The sequence below is a fragment of the Neolamprologus multifasciatus genome, chromosome 7 (genome assembly GCF_963576455.1).
Source record: "Neolamprologus multifasciatus chromosome 7, fNeoMul1.2, whole genome shotgun sequence".
Taxonomy (NCBI): Eukaryota; Metazoa; Chordata; class Actinopteri; order Cichliformes; family Cichlidae; genus Neolamprologus; species Neolamprologus multifasciatus.
In genome coordinates, this window is record NC_140445.1 from 64,808,779 (window position 1) to 64,829,871 (window position 21,093).

At 39.7% G+C, this 21,093-nt stretch overlaps 2 protein-coding genes across 6 annotated transcripts; one reads left to right on the forward strand and one right to left on the reverse strand.

Moving 5' to 3' along the window:
• The first annotated feature begins 7 nt into the window (after positions 1–7).
• Positions 8–7,966, forward strand: atp6v1e1a (ATPase H+ transporting V1 subunit E1a). The gene is made up of 9 exons (XM_085165101.1): positions 8–170; positions 620–685; positions 765–874; positions 1,337–1,403; positions 1,739–1,828; positions 1,925–1,993; positions 2,103–2,197; positions 6,159–6,246; positions 7,507–7,966. Exons 1-9 carry the CDS (start codon positions 138–140, stop codon positions 7,567–7,569), a joined length of 681 nt encoding a protein of 226 aa, XP_085021227.1. The 5' UTR covers positions 8–137; the 3' UTR covers positions 7,570–7,966.
• A 2-nt stretch (positions 7,967–7,968) lies between these two features.
• Positions 7,969–19,851, reverse strand: slc25a18 (solute carrier family 25 member 18). 5 transcript variants are annotated; one of them, XM_085165096.1, is made up of 10 exons: positions 19,734–19,851; positions 15,339–15,695; positions 14,991–15,113; positions 14,167–14,222; positions 13,861–13,951; positions 12,352–12,467; positions 11,071–11,260; positions 10,464–10,636; positions 10,010–10,085; positions 7,969–9,896 (listed from the first exon to the last, which is right to left on the reverse strand). In XM_085165096.1, exons 2-10 carry the CDS (start codon positions 15,356–15,358, stop codon positions 9,755–9,757), a joined length of 987 nt encoding a protein of 328 aa, XP_085021222.1. In that variant the 5' UTR covers positions 15,359–15,695; positions 19,734–19,851; the 3' UTR covers positions 7,969–9,754. The 5 variants fall into 5 exon arrangements, with proteins under 5 accessions (XP_085021222.1, XP_085021221.1, XP_085021224.1 ...); XM_085165095.1 differs by lacking the exon at positions 19,734–19,851 and adding an exon at positions 16,738–17,015; XM_085165098.1 differs by lacking the exon at positions 19,734–19,851 and adding an exon at positions 16,692–17,015.
• Positions 19,852–21,093: the final 1,242 nt, after the last annotated feature.

Consider the following 21,093-nt stretch of genomic DNA (forward strand, 5'->3'; position numbering starts at 1 on the left):
TCCAGTGGTCAGCTCGACCACGAAAGCCAAACTGTGTTTTCACCCCAAACTGTTTGTGCTTCAGTGGACGGTAAAAGTGACGGAGACAGTTAGTTTGACAGCCTCCAAAGAGACAATAAACATAACTGAGAAAAGCCATGGCACTCACCGACGCTGACGTACAGAAACAGGTAAACTTTATGGACAAGTTAAACCACGTCAATCCCACTGACGAGTAAGTTGTAACTTACGGTAAACATACATAATCTCAGTTAACGGGCCGAAACGTGGACTGCAGCACTGTCCCGCTGTTAATCATTATTTCGCACTATGTTTAACATTTAAGGCAACGCCGCAATTCATTTAGTTCTGGTTGTCGGTGGCAGTTTACATTATGACGGGTGCAAAGTTAAAGTTAATGCCTAAATGCTAACATTGCCATTAATGCAAGTCGAGTTGGTCTCATTGCAGTAAATAATGAAATCTGGTCACTTTCTAATGCTAAACTATCAGTTTTAGTAAAACTGTAAAAGTGTGTACACATGTTTTTGTATCATTCAGAAACAAACAGACACATAAAGGATGCACATTGTCAGAGATCTAAACTTAAACCAGCTGCTTTTTGTGTTTCTTATGGCAGATTAAGCACATGATGGCCTTCATTGAGCAAGAGGCCAATGAGAAAGTTGAGGAAATTGATGCAAAGGTAACGGAAGCTCTTCTGCCTGTCAAGTCTTGTGTTTTGTCATAGTGACCACTGATTTAATGAATCTTCTCTTACACAGGCGGAGGAAGAGTTCAACATTGAGAAAGGTCGTCTGGTGCAGACTCAGCGGCTGAAAATCATGGAGTACTATGAGAAGAAGGAAAAGCAAATTGAGCAGCATAAGAAGATGTGAGAAAGAGTGGTCACTCAAACTACACAAATAGGAATGCATTCATCACAAGAAAATTTAGTTAGCCTTTGGAAATGGTACACCACAGCATGCCTTACGTTCTTGTTTTTAGCTTCTGTCCCATTGGTTTGACTGTTTCTGTAAGATGCTTTTTATTGCTGTTTACCCCACACTTCAAACACTTACAGATCTGACACTCTGCAATCTCACATCTCATGAGTAAACGCTGTCTTTCTGAGGCAGTGACTGATCTTCTGATAGCTTGTTAGGCATCCATTGAACTAACCAACGAGGAAGCAGCATAAACAGATTTAATCAATTCTGGGCCAACAACTCTGAAGAAGAGAAAATGACAACTCTAAAAAGTTCCAAATAAAATCATATTTGGTTCAAGCAGGAATTTTGCTTGAAGAATATCTCTGATAAAAGGAATTAATCGGTATAATCAACACCCTCCACAGCCAGAGATCCAACATGATGAACCAAGCCAGGCTGAAGGTGCTGAAGGCCCGAGACGACATGATCACGGTGAGCGATGAATGCTCATTTCTGTGTCCACTGGAAACCTCCTCTATTCAAATTCATCATAACTTTAATGAATTTGTTTCCATGATTAGCTTTCATTCTTGCACTAAATTGTTGTGCACGTATTTACACATGGAAATAATGTGTAAATGTTGTGTCCTCTATTTGACCTTCACTACTCCAGTACAGTGAAAAAGACTGTAAAGTGAAAAAGACACGTTCCAGTTAAATATTTGTAAAAACTGTGCTCAGATGCAAGATAAATATGATTTTGCGTACCATAGTTCATGAGTCATAGATCAATTTCTAATGTATCCAGTTGTCTGTTTTTGTCACAGGATCTGTTAAACGAGGCCCGTCGGAGACTAGCAGAGATTGCTAAGGACCCTGCTAAGTACTCCAGTCTGTTGGAGGGCCTAGTGCTTCAGGTATAATCTACCATTGTGATCTATGATTGCAAACCAACTGTTAATATATTATTCAGTTTTCTATATTTAAAAAGTGAGCTTTTTTTAATGTTTCAGGGATTCTACCGACTGCTGGAGCCTAAGGTTACCATTCGCTGCCGATCGCAGGATGTTGAACTTGTTCAGGTGAAGCTGTTCTGACTAGTTATTTAGAAAAGAAGGAACAGGCCATCTGCCTCTTTTGTCGAATGCACAATAAAACATAGAGTTGTTTTCTCTCTTTATTACCAAACAGGCTGCAGTCAATAAGAACATCCCGATCTACAAAGAGGCGGTAAAGAGTAATATAACAGTCAAAGTCGACAAGGAACGTTTTCTTCCAGCTCAGATGTAAGATGATTCAGTTGTTCAGAAAGAAGGAGGTCATGTGATTGTTACAGATTATCTATTTTGTATTGTCAAGATTTAGATGCAGGATTTTTTGTATTTTTAATCAAATATGACAAACACACTGTAGTCACTGCTTAGCTTTAGTTTGACCTTGGGGGTTGGAACAACTTTGTCTTTGTGGAGTAGTCTCCACAAGGTGTTGGAACATTCCTCAGACTTTTTGGTCCACGTTGACATGATGTCGTCACATAGTTGTTGCAGATCATATGATGCAAACTTCCCGTTTAACCGTATTTCAGTGGATTATAATCTAGTGACTGTCGGAGCCATTTGAGTACAGTGGACACATTCTTAGACGATATGAGCTTTGTGACATCGCACATTGTCCTGCTGCGAGCAGCGGTTACTGTGGTCATAAAGGGACATGCTCAGCAAAGATACTCAGGCGTATACTGTGGCTCATTTATAGAAAAAGTCCTCCACACCGTTGCACCAGCAGCAGCCTGAAGCACTGATGCGTGGCCATGCTTTCATGGTGTTTTTACCACACTGTGACCCTATCAAACCAGGCAACATTTCACAAACCTCTGTTATCTAATTTTGTGAACCCACTCAAATTATAGCCTCAGTTTACTGTTCTTAGCTGATATGAGGGGCCCTGGTGTGCTCTTCTGCTGCTGTAGACCATCTGCTTCAAGGTTTGACATGTTGTGTGTTGGGAGGTGCTTTTTTGTTAACTAGTGGTTATTTGAGTTACTGTTGCCTCCCTATCACCTCAAATCAGTTCTCGTCCTACCTCTGGCATCAGCAACATACTATCACCCAGAGAACTGCTGCTCATTGGATCTATCCAGTCGTTAAGTCTGACGTCACTAGCCGTGTCTGGGCCTAAACTCAGCTACAGGTCCATATATCAAACGATCACTATGGCATTACTGACGCTGTGTCCCATTTCAGGGTCTGCACGCTTGAAGTACGCATTTCAAGTGCGGTTACGTCACCGCCACGCGACGACGGCTGTCCCAATTCGAAGTGTACTTGAAATGCATACTCCAAATGCGCCGTCAATTTCCCCAAATATCAAGCGTGGTCCGGTGCACGCTTCGTGGTCCCATATATCCCACAATTCATAGCGCGGCGGTGGGTGTGGATAATTTTGCCGCAAAATACGGCAGAAGGGAGCGGTCGAAAAGTGAACTGTCAAAAGTAAGTACTGAATATGACGTCACTTATTCATGTGCGAATGTTTAATAATGAAGAACATTAAAACATTGCTGTTGGCCACATGTCGGCAAAGTTATGTGACACTAGTGATGTTTGTACTTTCAGCATTAACTTGGTTTTAAAGCCTCTACTTCTAAATATACATATAGTCGACCTTAATCTTACAGAGAATCAGATGATTTTATGGATAATTAAAGTCAGTCATATATCCACAAACACAACAAGCTGAAAGTCAGTGATATAGATTATATATATATATATATATATATATATATATATATATATATATATATATATGTATATATATATATATATATATATATATATATATATATGTATATATATATATATATGTATATATATATATATATATGTCAATCATAATAATCTGACAATACTAAAATATTGGCCATATTATATTTACATTACCATAGTGAGATGACTTTATTCTCATGAACAACATTAACTAATTATTATTTACTAGCTAATCTTAAAATGACTGTTCAGTACAGAAATGAAGCCCTTGAATCATGTTTTACAGTCCTGTGGTCTCAGCCTCAGATACTCAACTAATCAAAGTGATGTCATGACAAAAATGAATGACCAACAAAACAATTTTCTCCTTCATTTCTGTCAAACAAAGCTGTATGTAACGTGTCTCGCGGTTAGTATCATGGTTGCTAGGCAACCTGAACAGCGCGACGAAGTATATACCGTCCCATTTCACAAGCCTCTCACTTCCGCACTTCTCGTACTTATAGTACGCACCGTACGTAGCACGCGTAGTGCGCGTACTTCAAGCGTGCAGACCCTGAAATGGGACACAGCTTGAGAGTTGAAAAACTGTCTAAAGTCTTTCATCTTTAATAAAATGATCAGCGTTCTGCTCTACCAGGTGTAACAATTGAGTTTAACATCCAGGCATCCATGAAAACGGAATTTATGACATTTAATGGAGTTAGAAGTTAGCAGGAAGTTAGCTTGCTAGCTTCTATCTAAATACAATATAGCATGTCCTGACTGCGGGGTTTTGGAAACAAATTAAAACGTACAGCTCTGTTACCACTTCCAACATAAATGAAGACAGAAAACAGCAGTGACGTTTGTAGGGTTACTGAAGTTTGGCTAGTTGTAGCTAATGATGTGCTACGTGACCGCTAGCGACACAGCTATGTTAGCATAATATAAACAAGCTAACTTTTTTTCCACTCGATAAAAGTTACCGTGAGTGTTCTCGGTGGTCAGGAACAAATGTAATCGCATGGCAGGATGCTGTAAAAGGACCAAACTTAAGTCAGGAGAACAACTGAGATAATCCATCCACAATACGAGGTTAGTCATTCATATACTGCTGCATGGGCTGGGCGTCATCACTTAACGACTGGATAAACCCTACAGATGGCTATGTGGAAAGATGCACATACTGCTCAACTTCTGATCAGTAGATCAGACATTTGTGAAATGCTCAGTCCACAGTGTTGGGAAGGTTACTTTTAAAATGTATTCCATTACAGAATACATGCCCCAAAATGTATTCTGTAACGTATTCCGTTACGTTACTCAATGAGAGTAACGTATTCTGAATACTTTGGATTACTTAATATATTATCATGCTGTTTACAACTACGTGAATGTACTATTGCTGTGATTTATTACTGTTACCGAAGGTCCGCGGCTCCGAACCGTAGTAAAGGGACCTCTGGCTAATACAGTGGGTTCTGTGTCGGGCTGAAAACTAGCTTTACTTTGTTGTCTGGGTCAACCTTGCTAGCGAGAGACAGAGAGAGGCGTTGAAAGGCTGCTCCAACGGAACTTATTGTTTTTGGAGGAAAACACGAACACGTTGTACAGTCGAGTCTTAATAGCTTACGTACAACTGGGCTCGTCAGGCACTCTTCTTGGCTGCAGTGGTTATTATTATATTTACATGCTACCAGCTCCCGTTTTTGCTCGATGACAGCTCGTACTTTTCCTTTTTCTCCCTCCCTCGCTCACAGACACATAACGGGTATGGCAGTCCATTCTCCCTGCAGCACGGACTACACTGCCTATGATGCTACATTCTTTAGAGCTATACCGGTAGCATTCTACCTATTAGCTTAGCACAACAACAACACCCAGGAAACACGCAGAGAGAGAGCGTCACCCTGTCACCATGGCAACCGTAACGCTGCTGCCTGGAACAACAGAACGTAGCTGTCAAACAAAACCCAAACAGTCCTGACCCGCCACAATATGAAACAGGAAAGTACCGCTGTGTAATCCATTTATTTCAACAAAGTAACTGTATTCTAAATACCACCTTTTTAAACGGTAACTGTAACGGAATACAGTTACTTATATTTTGTATTTTAAATACATAACGGCGGTACATGTATTCCGTTACTCCCCAACACTGTCAGTCCAGCATGCCTGGCACCACAACCATACCACATTCTGATGCTTGGTTTGAACTTTGAACCTTGCACTAGACATCCCAAAAGGTTGATTCTGTTCATCTGGACGTTTTCAGTGGGAGAAACGTTTCGTCACTCATCCAGGTGACTTCTTCAGTCTCAGCTGACTGCAGGTTTCCCCAACCTTATAAACAGTACATTTGCACAATGACTAAAACCAGCCCACTGAATGAACAATAGGCTGTGATGAACAAAACAGAATCAACCTTTTGGGATTTACTTACCTGGATGATTGAGCATGCATCAAGACTTAAACTAGACATTTCATTTTATCTTAACAGCTGTGGAGGAATCGAGATGTATAATGAGAATGGGAAGATCAAGGTTTCCAACACTTTGGAGAGCAGGCTAGAACTCATTGCACAACAGGTAAAGTAACTTCGATGATATACCTCACATCCAAATCTTCTGCTGCTCACTGCACTAGCTGCTGTTTGCCTGTGGAGGGCAGCAGAGCCCAACTTGCTTTCCAGTGGATCTAATTCACTGAAGGGTGGAGAGCTGACAGAGAAAAATCAATTTAATAATTAAGACTAGACTGTCACGCTAACAACGGATTTACTATATTTAAACTTGCTTTGAGGATTCAGTGTTGCCATCGTGTCAATAACGCAAAAACTGGTTCCTTTTTTTTTTTAGAGTAAAGCTGTGAAATCAAATGTGTAGTAATTACAGTCACTGCTGATTTATGTTCGTAAATTATTCAGCTTTGTTCAGGAGTAAGGTCTTTTGAGTATTCTCTGCAACAATTGTATTATTAATATATCGGTATTAGAAAAATAATTTTAAGATTCTCTAAAGGCACAAATGGTCTAGACCAGAAGCATCAAATGTAAGACCTGGGGAGCCGGAATCAGCCCATGGCTTTGAAGCTGACCTCCCCTAACCTTTATTTAGTCCCTAAGATATCTCAATATATGTAGTTACACTTCTTTAAAATCACAGAAAGGAGAATTTCACTGGTCTGACCCACTTAAGATCAAAGTGGGCTGTGGAATGAGACGTGGGTGGTCTAGAGCAGTCCTTTGTCTTTTCACAGAGATTCAGTACAAATGATCTTACACAACCAGGTGGAAAAAGCTTAAAGATAAATGGGATGTGCACTCGCACTTGTTGGCCTTGATCAGAACAGGAGCCACAGAAATGACACAGTTACCTAGCAATTTGGGATGCTGTGTAAAATGTAAAAAATGACAGAGTGCATATTATTCCACTCTGTCATTGGATGTTTTTAGGAAACTACATGGATACTTAGAAATCTGGCATGTAAAATGTAAACAAAGAGTGCAATGATGTCTTTGGATGTTTTTAAGAAATTACATAGTTACTTAGAAACTTTGTTTGCATTTTAAACAGCATCCCATGACAGAGTGCATTTATTTGCAGGTCATTTAAAGCAGCAGTCCCCAACCTTTTTTGCGCCACGGACCAGTTTATGCCCAACAATATTTTCACAGACTGGCCGGTCAATGAGTAAATAACAATGAGTAAATAACAATGAGTAAATAAAATGGAAAGAAACTTTGTGTTCTTATAGCTGGAAAGGAATATCAAATACTGAACTGTAACAATGTTTGAATGCTGTGGCCAAAAAAAAAGGTTGTGATTTATATCCTATCTTCTTGACAGATGATGCCTGAAGTCAGAATGAATCTGTTTGGTGCCAACCCCAATCGCAAGTTCTTGGATTAACTGTGGACATGAAGAGGGCACAGGTGGAACGTTTATGGTGATGACAGAGCATCACCATAAAACCCAAGAGTCTCCAACCATCTGCCGTTACTGAGATCCAAAGGGAGTGTTTATATAGTTCTAAATACTAATGGACTAAATAACAATTCAGCAAGTGCTCTTACTTTGAAATGTCCTCTATTCATCTTCTCTTAAAAGGACTCAATGTTCTAATGACATTACAGATGTTTGTCTTCAGTCGTTTCAGTTTGAGTAAACTGAGCAAGCTGCATATTTAAACCAAAGATACAGGCGCGCGTGCGTGTGTGTGTGTGTGCGTGCGTACACAGAGTTGCTTAGCATTGTTCTCAAGGTAATAATATACCAAGGTATCAATTAAAGTGACATGAGAAATGAACATGTATGAGATATCTTTATTTACAGCTTGTAAACATACACTTTACTCAGGCTATGTTCACTCTACAAAGAGGAAAATGTAGGAACCTATATAGAGTATCCACATCAAAATGTGTCTTGCATTAAAAATGTAAAAAACAAAACCTTTTAGTGGCATCCAGTGGGATTCAGTAATGGCAAACTGTTGGCCAGACAAGTTGCCATACTCCCTCCATGGGTCTAACGATTACAGCTGTCTTTTGCTAAAATTGGACTCGAGTACCAAAACAATATTTCAACACAACCAGTTCCACTTATTTACTTAAGACTTAAAGTTTTTATGCTTTCGAAACTACCAGCTGTCATAAGGCCTTGATTGCATTTTCTTTAGTTATTGTGCGTACACTGAAGCGTCTTATGTATAACTGTAACTAAGCAGTAAAAGGAATCCAAGGCGACAGCAAGGTTTTATTTAAACCGTTGCAAGCTGCAGAGAAGAGGACGTTAAGTCTGTGGGATCATGGTTTTGCGGTTGCTCTCGAGCAGGAAGTGAGCAGTCTGTTAGTGTATATTGTATGCTAATGCGGCGATTAAAGTATTACCATCAGATTAAGTAATGACCTCAGAGACACTGGCAGGCAGCACCTTTAAGTCCAGTGAGAGAGTCCAAGATTACTCGAGTACAAGGGATACTTAACAGTAGGAAGAAGGATATGGAGCCCCGTTTTAAGAGAAAAACATTGATGTCTGAGTTATTGGCAGTTTAGACTCTGACATCATATATCATTAAGACCCTGTTAAGACAGGTACTGCTTTTCATCAGTCTGACCACATGATGCCTGAATAAGCATCCTAGTGGGTTATTCCTGAAAAGTTGTGGGATTTATTGCATTTTTATATTAATTTCAATAAAGCACAACTGCAAATACATGCTGCCACATTAAGAGTTTGTGAGTTCCTTAGTTCACTGGACAATGCTCTTTAAAACAGTTTTTTAAATTGATTTATTTTGTTTAAATTTTCTCCAATCAATGAAAAATCTCTGTCGCCAAGTGTGTGTGCAAGGGGCCCTGCTTTATGTCAAAACAAATGGTGAGAATATTCAAAAGTGTAATTAGACTTCCTCTAAGATAATACATAAATTATGTACTCATTTCCCCTTCATCCATTTGTACGTACTGGGATGTACTACAGGATTTCTCTGCCATCTCTGTGAGTATGTGAACCCATGAGAAACATGACTATAAAACCATATGGTAATGCACTCTCTTTAAAAAAAAGAGTGAGGCTAGCGATGTTGTATATTCCATGTCTGTAAAGGGTTTTTAGATGAAGCTTGAAAGGAGACATTCTTAAAAAGTTGATGCACAGGCCAAAGAAACTGTTGGATTGGCTGGCATTTGAGTTAGCAGGCTCAAACAACATGCACCAATTGTCCCGGAAAAGAACAGATCTCTCTCAGGTGAAAGGACTAAGCCCAGGCATATTGGCAGGGACTACCCTGGGATAACCAGGCCAGCTTGGGACACAATCCTCACATTAATCATACACATACAAAGGACCTTGCTTAACCTACAGAATCCTGCTTACGGCAAGTGAAAACGTAGAGAAACATTAGTGTGAACCCAGTAGTCCACATATTAGTAAATGAAGCTTCTTTCATGCATATTCTGACCATTGCTCTTCCTTTGGTTAGTGGATTGTGGCTGTATTTCTTCTCTGTCTCTGTTTTCTCTGCTCACTGAGTAACAAAAGCAGCATATTATCTGCACAGAAACAACATGACTGCTGCCACTGGTACTTAGCATTGCTATCCCAACAACCCTAGTACTGTCTCCCCTACCCCAAGAAAGTAGACACCCTGGGCAATGCCAAAAAGAGGAGCAATGACCAAAGCACGACAGGTCGCACCCTTCAGGAATGCTGATGGACCCTCTCGCCTCATGATGCGCCTGCGAAGGGATCAGAGAGGAAAAGGCAAGAAATACAAGAAAAGCAGTGTTACTGGGCTGGTTACGCTTATAAAAACTCTATTGTGGAAGCAGATGTGGCATTATAAGCTTACGTCGTGCAGTCAAGAATTCCTCTGTATGTATCTTCCCCAGCACCTTTCTGCAAGGTCTGCAGACGGGTCTTTATTACTGTTTGGGTGTTTGGAAGAAACTTAAGTTTAGTAGAAGTATTTAACTAATTAAACTAACAAGACATTTTATAGATAGAGTGATAGACATACAGATCTGATGCTGAGTTTACATCATAGATAATTGGCTAAAATTTGGCATTTATAAGCCGGTGCTGATACCAGAACAAATGAGGCAGCCAAACTCTGAATGTGTTAAAATTAACAAGGTTGTATTTGATTGCTTATAAACTTTATTATGTGAATCCGTTGCACGCTTGCATTAACATAAATAATTATAATGTAAGTAAAATAGTCTTGTCTAATAAGATAAATATTATATTGGAGTGAAGTATTGCAACATGAAGAAGGTATATACTCGTATCTGACTCCCACTCACCATCCAGCGGTGTAACTGCCACAGCTGCCACTGAGCCAGCGGAGCAGCCTGCCATAAAGGACTGCCAGAACGGCGCCCGGGCCTGCACATCAGCCTGCCCACCTGCACTTTCCCGGCCCAGGGCATTAAGGTTGGCAAACAGGGGGAAGTAGATCATAGAGAAGGGGACATCCCTGAAAGATAAGAGGATAAGTGGGGGGAAAAAATATGACTGGGTCATGGGAGACACATGAACCTGTTAAACTGCAGCATAGCAGACAGACATAGCTGCAGGAATCTATTGATTAGTGTTGATTAGCAGAGATGTCACAGACAACAACCGCAGTACGAGTTATGCAAAATCGAAAAACTAAAAGCAGCTCATTTGAACACTGACAGAGTTTAAAAGGAAGAGACTGTGTCCTTTAAACATTTGTGTATGGCAGCCTTCAACATGAAGCATAGTGTAATGGATATATATGAAAAAATGCAATAGAAGTGTTTGCCTTATTCAAAGTAATTGAAAAGTTGGGAAATGACTTCTTTGAATTGATATTTAATGTGAACAGAATGTTGCTAAAATGGTCACAGTGACTACTTCATTTACTTATTTAAGGGTGTGCGTTACCTCATTAAGGTGGCTCCTACCCCTCTGTAGAGACCAGCTAGGCCACGAGTCTTCAGCAGCTCCATGGTGATGCCTGTGGCTGAGGGTCGTGGTGGTGGGGTTGATTGGGCTTGTGAAGAGGGGGCCACCAGCGATGGGGCTGGCCCAGGAGCAGCAGCCTGTGTTGGAGCTGCCATTGGCCTTTGTGCAGCTAATGGATAAACAAATTTCCCCAGGTAAGAAAACACATGGAGGCTACTGTAATGCTGCAACAGTGATGCTGTAAATGATTTTTGTTAATAAGCACATCTTTGGGTTTGTCATTGAATGCACAATTCATCCATCAACAAACAATATCTGAAATGACATGACATGCTTTACTGTATCCTCATCACATCCTCTTACACTTACCAGACACTTTATTATGTCAATTTCTAATGAGCCAGTCACATAACAGCAGCTCAGTGCATTATGGGATGTAGACATGGTCTGCAGAATGGTCAGGCTGTTTCAAGCAACAGTAACTTAAATCTGCTAGGTACAACCAAGAACACCTGAATCTTAGGCTGCACTACACATAGACTCACCAGAATTGGAGAGCAGAAGATTGGAAAAATGTTGCCTTAGCAACAATTGAGCATATTTTAAGTAAGGGGTGTCAAACTCAAATACACAGTGGGCCAAAATTCAAAACTGGAACAAAGTCGCGGGCTAACCTTAATATTTATTGAAAAAAAAACTTCCTCCAGATATAAGAATGAATCTTTTCTTATGGACTCAAATAAGTTTTGCTGGAAAACTGAATATGGAACAAGCAAAGCTTAATACTAAACAATATATATATTAGCTGTATAATACCAGTAGGCCAGCTCTGATAGTAATTTGGTATGGCTTCACGGGCCAAATGTAATTAGGCTGCGGGCGAAATTTGGCCCGCGGGCCAGAGTTTGACACCTGTGTTTTAAGTGCTGCACCCTACCTGAGTATTTCTGCTGAACGTGTACATCCCTTTCTGATAACAATATACATATCTTCTGATGGCTTCTTCAAGCAGTACAACACTACATGTGTTCAAATGGCCTCCATAAGTCATCAGCTCTCATTCCAATAGAGCCACTTTAGGATTTAGTGGAATGGGGGGTGTTGCATCATGTATGTGCAGCTAATAAATCTGCAACAACTGCGTGATGCTCTCCATACAGACTTTGTTCCAATGTATAGTCCAGATGTATTTGGTTATATATAATAATCTCTGACAAATGTTTCCCGCTAGTTTAATATTAAATCCAGTAAAGACCTCACCGAGCCTTCCTGCATCTTGTAACTGGATCTTTAGCATCTCCATGGGTGTGGTTACCACCACCTGGCAGGTTCCAGCCCCACACCCTGCCAGTACCTCCCCCCATAGCGGCAACTTCCTGCAGACAGAGAATAGTGTCGGTAACAGAAATATGCAGCCGTATGTCCAGTGAGCCTCTGTGGTGTAATACCGTAAGGGCCCTACTTTAATGGATTTAGCATTTTGATGTGCATTGTTGGTTGTTTTTGTAGTTTCCCTTTATATACGAGTTTGGCCAGATGTTGCCAAAGACTGTGGATATTATGTATCCATGTATCCATACTAGAACATATATATATATATATATATGTATCCATGCTAGAATATATATACATACACATACACACACACACACAACACACACAGACACACATATATGTGTGTGTGTGTGTGTGTGTGTGTATGTATACACACACACACACACATATATATATATGCTACTATCTACTTAGCACTTTTAATTCTTATTTTTATGTTTATTTAAGTGTTGTCTGACAGAATGTTTTGCACTAACTACCGCAGCAATTTCCTAATGTTGTAAAGCTGCTCAACATTTGGCAATAAAACCCTTTCTGATTCTGATACACACACACACACACACACACACACACATATGTATGTATGTATCAATGCTAGAATGTATCCATGTATCAATATTAGAATGTATTCATGCTAGAATGTATCTATGCTAGAATGTATCCATGCTAGAATGTATCCATGTATCAATGCTAGAATGTATCCATACTAGAATGTATCCATGTATCAATATTAGAATGTATTCATGCTAGAATGTTTCTATGCTAGAATGTATCCATGCTAGAATGTATCCATGTATCAATGCTAGAATGTATCCATGCTAGAATGTATCCATGTATCAATATTAGAATGTATTCATGCTAGAATGTATCTATGCTAGAATGTATCCATGTATCCATGCTAGAATGTATCCATGTATCCATGCTAGAATGTATCCATGTATCAATATTAGAATGTATCCATGCTAGAATGTATCCATGTATCCATGCTAGAATGTATCCATGTATCAATATTAGAATGTATCCATGCTAGAATGTATCCGTGCTAGAATGTATCCATGTATCAATCCTAGAATGTATCCATGTATCAATCCTAGAATGTATCCATGTATCAATCCTAGAATGTATCCATACTAGAACGTATCCATGTATCAATGCTAGAATGTATCCATGCTAGAATGTATCAATGCTAGAATGTATCCATGCTAGAATGTATCTATGCTTCAATGCTAGAATGTATCCATGCTAGAACGTATCCATGTATCAATGCTAGAATACAACAGAGGCAACAGACTATTTCATGTTGAAGAAAATCCTATTTGATTACATGGTGCACAAATTAAATGGTCAATATACAATAGCATAAGACACTGAAAGCCGTACTTATGCTTTAGCTTTACATCACATAACTTCAGTGAGCAGCAAAAGCTACATTACCCATCCTTAGAGAGCTTCTGTCTGAAGACATCATTGGCAGCCAGTTTGATGGCTTTTTCAGGTGTAACTAGAGTGAGGTTTACCGCTGCACCTGGAGGTAAACAAACTGACTATTAACAGCAATGCTTAAGGTACAAAAATAGAACAAAACTAAAAAACAGCTTATGGCTTTCCACCTGGGGTAGTAGGTAATCGTATAATGATAAAACGATTTAGAGCATGCAGGAGAAACAATGGCGTAGGTGGTGAGATTTCTTTTACAGTTACAGTGTTGTTTATCACAGTACTTAGAAATGCAAAGAATACCTCTGTAGCATCCAAAATAGCCTTCTGAGCGCACCGTCTTGGCCAAACAGTCAAGCCTTTAAAGACAACAAAGAAGAAGTGAAAATCACTCTTAATTAAATAGCCATAGCAGTATCCAGATCTTTCACAACGGACTCTACAGTCATACATGTTGCCTTTGTCCTATAACCCAGCCCTCTACTCTGGCTTTACAACAAATACGGCTACAGAAAGTGATTATATTCAGGTTCTCTGTTTTATTTCCAAATACCAACTTTGTAACTGTCCCTTTAAAGGAATATTTCAAGCTATTTTTACATGTCTGACTCACTCTGGAAAATCACAAGCCACTAAACACAGGAAAGGCACGCCCCACCAGCCAGCAGTTTTGATGCCCACCAGATGTGTGCAGCTAACTGTTTAGGGTCAATGTGTTTTTTAAGGACACCAAACTCCCTTTTCATCTTGATCTCTTGATCTACTAAATAGATGTTTAGAGTCCATCAGTATGCATGACCATGACCCCAATGAGCTCTGTACAAACTCATCAAAACATAGACGCAAATATGGAGAGAGCACATTTTACTCTACTGCTCCACCCGTTGAGATTCTGTGGAGAAATATGTCAGACATGGTTGCGTGCAGTTCGAATTACATCAGGAGGAAAATATTTAACTTTGATTCTGATTTCCACAAAATACAATTATCTGTAAGCAGCTCGTATATGTTTTTTTCTTAATTAGTACCAATAACTAAAATAATTTAAAGCATAAAACATAAAAGCTTTATATCTGACAGATCAATCAGATTAGCATATTAACCCCAGCTGAGGAAACCCCACTCACATTCCTTTGTAGACTTGGATACCCTGCTGGTTCTGTAGGCGGGTCTTGGCCAGATCTATAGGAAATACACATGTCACACCAACCAGGCCTGCCACGCCCCCATTAATCAGCTTAGCAGGGAGACTGCGAAGGGATCAACATAGACACAGAACAATTTACACACAGCCATGAAAACAAGCCGTGCGAACGACAAATCAGAGTCACAAAGTAGACACACAGAGGGAGGGGAGGGGTTTCCCAACCAGTCCACACACAAAGAGAGCATAAAAGATAAATATTACCACAGCTGTTGCTTCCATTTGGAGAAAACCTCTTTATTAGACCAAACAAACAGGATTCATTACTTACCTAACTTTCTTCTCTCCCATCCTGCTTGTGTTTGGGCTCCACGCCTAACCCACTACTCTTCTTATCCCACCTCTTCGTCGTCTTCCTCTCCCCCCTGCTTTTCCACACTTCAGTCCACAGCCCAGCGTTGTCGATGTAGTTCAACCCTCACCTGTCCTTTCACGCCACAAATGCACCCCGCAGTGTCCTTTGAAGTGGTAGAAATGGACCGTTTTCTTCTTCCTCTCCCTGGTATATCAGGGATGGACGCCCTCCTTTCCTGTTATGGTCACACCCACCAGAGTTTAATCTGTGTCTTCTGGCCAGTTGTTATGCTGTGTTGTACTTCACACAAAAACCCGGCCGTTCTTCCACTGTCTGGACAGACAAATGCAGATTCATGTAGAGTAAGACCAATATCTTCCTTCCAGATATCAAAGCCCTCCTGATGAGACTTTTTCTTTGGTGTTTTATCCTAATAGGAGGGCATGGTTACAATGAGGGATTAACACACCTCACATTGAATGTCAGGCTGCATAAAATCCAGTCAGTCATAAAGTTGAATCGTATCATATTCTGGGACTACCACACTAAGACAGAACATCTTGAGTCTCTCTAATCTGCCAGCTAAAAGGGATAAAGAGTATTTGTTTCCGGCCAGGAGGGCAGAGCTGAAAATGGGAGTATTTTCTGTATTACGTTTGCAGTTCACCAGCTACAAAAGGCTGAAGAGGAGATTTGAGTGGTTTGGAAAAATATCTGACAGGTCCCCCCCCCCCTTTCTTTTAGTTCAGTGGTTTGTAGTCTAGCTTCAGTGGTGTATATTACAAATAGTACAAATGCTGCTGAAACCTTACCTCGGGACCCAGTTCTTGTCTTCCTTTACAGTGTTCTCAGTTTTAGGCGTCCTTTTTCTGTCTTTTCCACTCCCTGCATACCCCAATTCCTCATGTCCCTAATTAATCTCTCTCGTAATCTCTTCGCCTCCACTCCATCTCTATTTTTACCACTGTAAACCTCAACTATATCCTTCATTGTCTTGTTGTCGAAGATTTAAAAAACCTTGAGATACAACATTTTGTATCTTTTGATGTCACCTCAGCAATTTCATCCCAAAGTGTTTCCTTCTGTCTCTGAACACTGTCTTTTTCCGTTGCCGGCGCATAGCTACATTCTACACATGCCTTTCACTGAGTCTCTTTCTGTGAAACTTTCTTTTAGATCCATTCACGAACAGTAGTGACCCTGCCAAAACACAGAGAAGGGTGCCTCAACCCCAGCCAACCTCCAACTTCCCCCAGAAACTGCACTAGAGCACCCGGCTCACATAGTTCAGAAGCACAAGCCCCACGAGACAGCTTCCAAGAAACTCACTTTTCTTCCATCACAGAGACGCAGCAGTAAGAAACGCTGGTCCTACCTCTGGTGCAGCATCCCACAAGCAGGATCAGGCTGTCCGCTTTCCTTTCACTTCAACAATGCATCCAGGAATGGTAGTCAAGCGAGAGCGATCTGAGAGAGCCAGCCGCCACTCAGGGGCCGTTGCACAAACACGAGTATTGTCCTGCTGCCTAAATCCCTCCCTCTTATGGTGACTCTCTGCTTGACACAGCCCAGCAACGCAGCTCTGCACTAACACAACTAGACATAAACTCAAGCCTGTGGAGCTGCTGTTAGAGGACGCACAACAGACACTGCAGAGACTAATACTCACAATTATAGCTCAGTGTGTATTACTTCTACGTACTGTATAAATAAACACGACACAGAACGTGAACTGAAACAAAAAAGGCTGCTCACCAGTAATGAGCTCCCTATTCATTAGTCCTGCTATTACATAATACGTCCAGGAGCACTGAATGCAATAAATGTTCACAGACTTACAATTACTACTAATAGCTGTATCCAATGGCATAATGCACACAGTTTGTGCCATTACTGAAAAATCTGGGGAAAAAAGCAATTACAGGATTTTAAAAAAGAAAAAAGGAGCATGTGATCATGGCAGCTACTGCTCATTGCCCTTACGCCATTTTTTCATGAGAATTGATTCAAATATTGATCGTTCTTAATGGAAAAACAGTTACTATCAATGACGTTCGCTCATCAGCGCATATTTTCAAACTCGGCTTTCATTCTTAAAGAACTTGTGGTTATGCCTTCAGTTTAGAAAAAAGAGCACAAATGTGGTGGAAATAGAAAACTGATTATTGCCTAGATATGTAGTGTTTACTTTTGTATGGAAAGACTTAGTTTCAGTTAGAATAGAGAAATTACATCATTACGAGAGGTTTCAGTTTTTAGAAATCTAGACCTTATTGTAGAAAATAGAAATGAATAAGTACAATTTATGATAACAGGAAAAACAACAATAATAATGATAACTTTGATTTTTATTGTGCATTTCAAGAAACTCAATGATGCTTTACAAAGAACATGAATAAACAAAAAGGCTAGAGGTTGAAGGCCTTCTTGAACAGGTGAGATTTGAGAGGTTTCTTATGATGGGATGTTGCAAAGCTCAGGTGGGAGAGATTCAGATGGGATTAGAGTTACAGAGGGGGGTGCCACACTGAAGGTATGGAGGTGGGTGTGAGGAACAGAAAGCAGACCCAATGACTGTCTTTAACTCTGTTGATATGTGAGCAATTACTTTTTGTTAACAAAAAAACAATAATATGTGGTTAAGAAATGCTTTTTCTATCCTCTAATTCTTGGCATGCTGAAATACTGCTAGTATTGAATAAAACAGTAAAATATGGGACCATGGTAAAGATATAATGAAGTGCATAACAAACAAACAGACTAGTTCTGATGTTTTTGGCATCACATACTCTTTTGGAATAAGTTGGTCTATTTCTTATCCTTCAGTAATGAAATAAATATGTTTTACTAGAATAAGACTAGCATAATCACACGCAAGCACTACTTTATGTGGTATTGAAAACCACATAAAGCAGGGGTGTCAAACTCAAATACACAGTGGGCCAAAATTCAAAACTGGAACAAAGTCGCGGGCTAACACCTCTTAAGCCCCAAGCCTACCTGATCTACTGCTTTTTGCCCCCATATCAGGGGGCGTTGGGGCTTAAGAGGTTAATATTTATTGAAAAAAAAAATCTTCCTCTAGATATAAGAATGAATCTTTTGTTATGGACTCAAACAAGTTTTGCTGAAAAACTGAATATGGCACAAGCAAAGCTTAATACTAAACAATATATATATTAGCTGTATAATACCAGTAGGCCAGCTCTAATAGTAATTTGGTATGGCTTCGCGGCCCAAATATAATTAGGCTGCGGGCCAAATTTGGCCCGCGGGCCAGAGTTTGACACCTATGACATAAAGTATGTGCTGATCATCAGAGAAAATAGATGCTTGTATTATATATTTGTTTGTTATTAGTGGTGTAATCAAGTATATGCAGCACTAAAATGCTGTTGCAAAGTAAGGGGGAGCAAATTAAAACAATATGTGCAACAGTACGTGATCCTTTATATATGACTATTAGATATTGTATGTCTTAACAGGGGTTTTGCTTATTTTACCTACATTGAAAGCTTCTATAGATTGTTAAGTTAACCAGCTTACTTCTGATTGGAAGTCTAATCAACCACGGAAACTGAAATCACCTGTCAGGGTCCTGGGTCCTGACAGTATCACAACAATCTTTGTTGTGATACTCACTCCTTTTTTTTAGACCTGGTTTAATTATGGTATAGTTGAATATTTGTATATAATCCCTGCAGCTGTCAGACTCTATAACAGGGGTCACCAGAGCATGTTTCCAGCAATAAGCCTTAAAAAAGAATGCGCACATACTTTAGTTAATCATACTAGATGCAAAAACTGCTTTAACTGCTTAAAAAAATAATTATCTCTGTCAATATGAGGTATATTTCATGTTAAAGTTACTCAGTCTTTATTCCTATTCTGTGCTAGCAAACGAATGGTCGCGGTAATAACTACATTTGCTATATTCAGAGCTAACGACAATATTGTCATTTTACACAACACTGCTACAGTTAGGTGCTGACTCTGGCGTTGCTCGTAGACAACATAATGCCTGTCGGAGCCGCTAGCCAACTACCACACTGGTTCTAAGAGCAATTTCTGAATACTCTAATACATAAATAAAGTAAATAGATAAATACATGAATAAAGTAATACATAAAAATACTACCAAAACACATTAACTCTAATGAAGTATGGCACGAAAGCCAAGAACTAATAATAAAATTAAGAGTAGGATATGTTAGCAAGACTGTTACATTAAGGTTAGCTAGGTATAGTTAAGCAGTAATTAACTTAAACTCAAAACTCCTACATAACTCCTATATTTTATATAAATTCACATTCTTCCAGAAACCTGGAATATTTTCAGTACATTAAGATAAACTGGTAAATGATACTTACTGTAAGGTCTGACAACATACTAGGCGACGTAACCTCCATCTTTGTCTCCTTTGTCTCAGTGGCGCGAAAAGATAGCGCCCCCTTCCCGCCGCTGGTGTAACCGGTGTGATTCTGCGTTGTGTCTGATAAAAAAAAAGGTAAAAGAAAGAAAGACCTCCAAGTAAATAATTTGCCCACTCCAGCTCCTCTCCCACAGGGGAATTGTAGAAAAGGGGCTGGCATTTATTTTTACATTAAACATAAAGTATGCATTTACAGGTAGCATATTTGACATAAGATAAAATAAAAACATGAAATCCGACATACCTGTTAAAAAAAGGTAAAAGAAAGAAAGACCCCCAAGTAAATATTTTGCCCACTCCAGCTCCTACGACCAAATACAAACAGTGGGGAAGAGGGTTAGCTCAACCCACCACAACTTCCAAGCTAGCAAGGAGTATATATTCATGCTAGCATTTATGGCGCCTAAAACACATTTATGATACACTACACACTTATAACATCTAACAAAAACAGACTTAATAATGACAATAATTGAACTAAAATCGCAATCAGAAACATCCAGGTGGCTAAATATGCATTATATGTGTGTTTTAAAGTGTTGGAAAGAAATGACACACATGCCTGCGGGGAGTAATATGGATAGCAAGCTAAGAGCCGCTGGTGTGGCTCTGATTCCGCAGCATGCCCCTGAAAATGTGGTGCTGGTTGGTTGCGGTGGCCTTCTCACACAACCGAAATGCATCTATGATTTGGACATTGAAGTATATGGGACTAGGTTTCTTGTGCCAACATTTGTGGCTCCTGGGCAAAAAGATGAACTCATCGTGGGGAGCAATGTGATCCGGCCCATCATTCAGAAGATGAAGGCTGATACAAAGTAATGGGAGCTATTAACTCCAATTACACTGGCACTGATTGTGAATACTTCCTGCAGTTGCTGAGCTGTATCTCACGGTGGTCTGCTCCTGTGTTGCCAGATAAAGTAGGTACAGTCAGGTTGCGGAAGAGTGTCACTCTCCTGCCACAAAAAGAATATGTATGTGTGTTAAGCGTTTTACACATTTTTTCAATGTTTACACATTTTCTTACACGTTATGTTCACACAAAATGTGTTAATAGTGTAACAACACATTTTTTGTGTCATTTTTTAACACATCCTTTCTAAGAGTGTACCTTGACATGCTGAAATACTGCTAGTATTGAATAAAACAGTAAAATATGGGACCATGGTAAAGATATAATGAAGTGCATAACAAACAAACAGACTAGTTCTGATGTTTTTGGCATCACATACTCTTTTGGAATAAGTTGGTCTATTTCTTATCCTTCAGTAATGAAATAAATATGTTTTACTAGA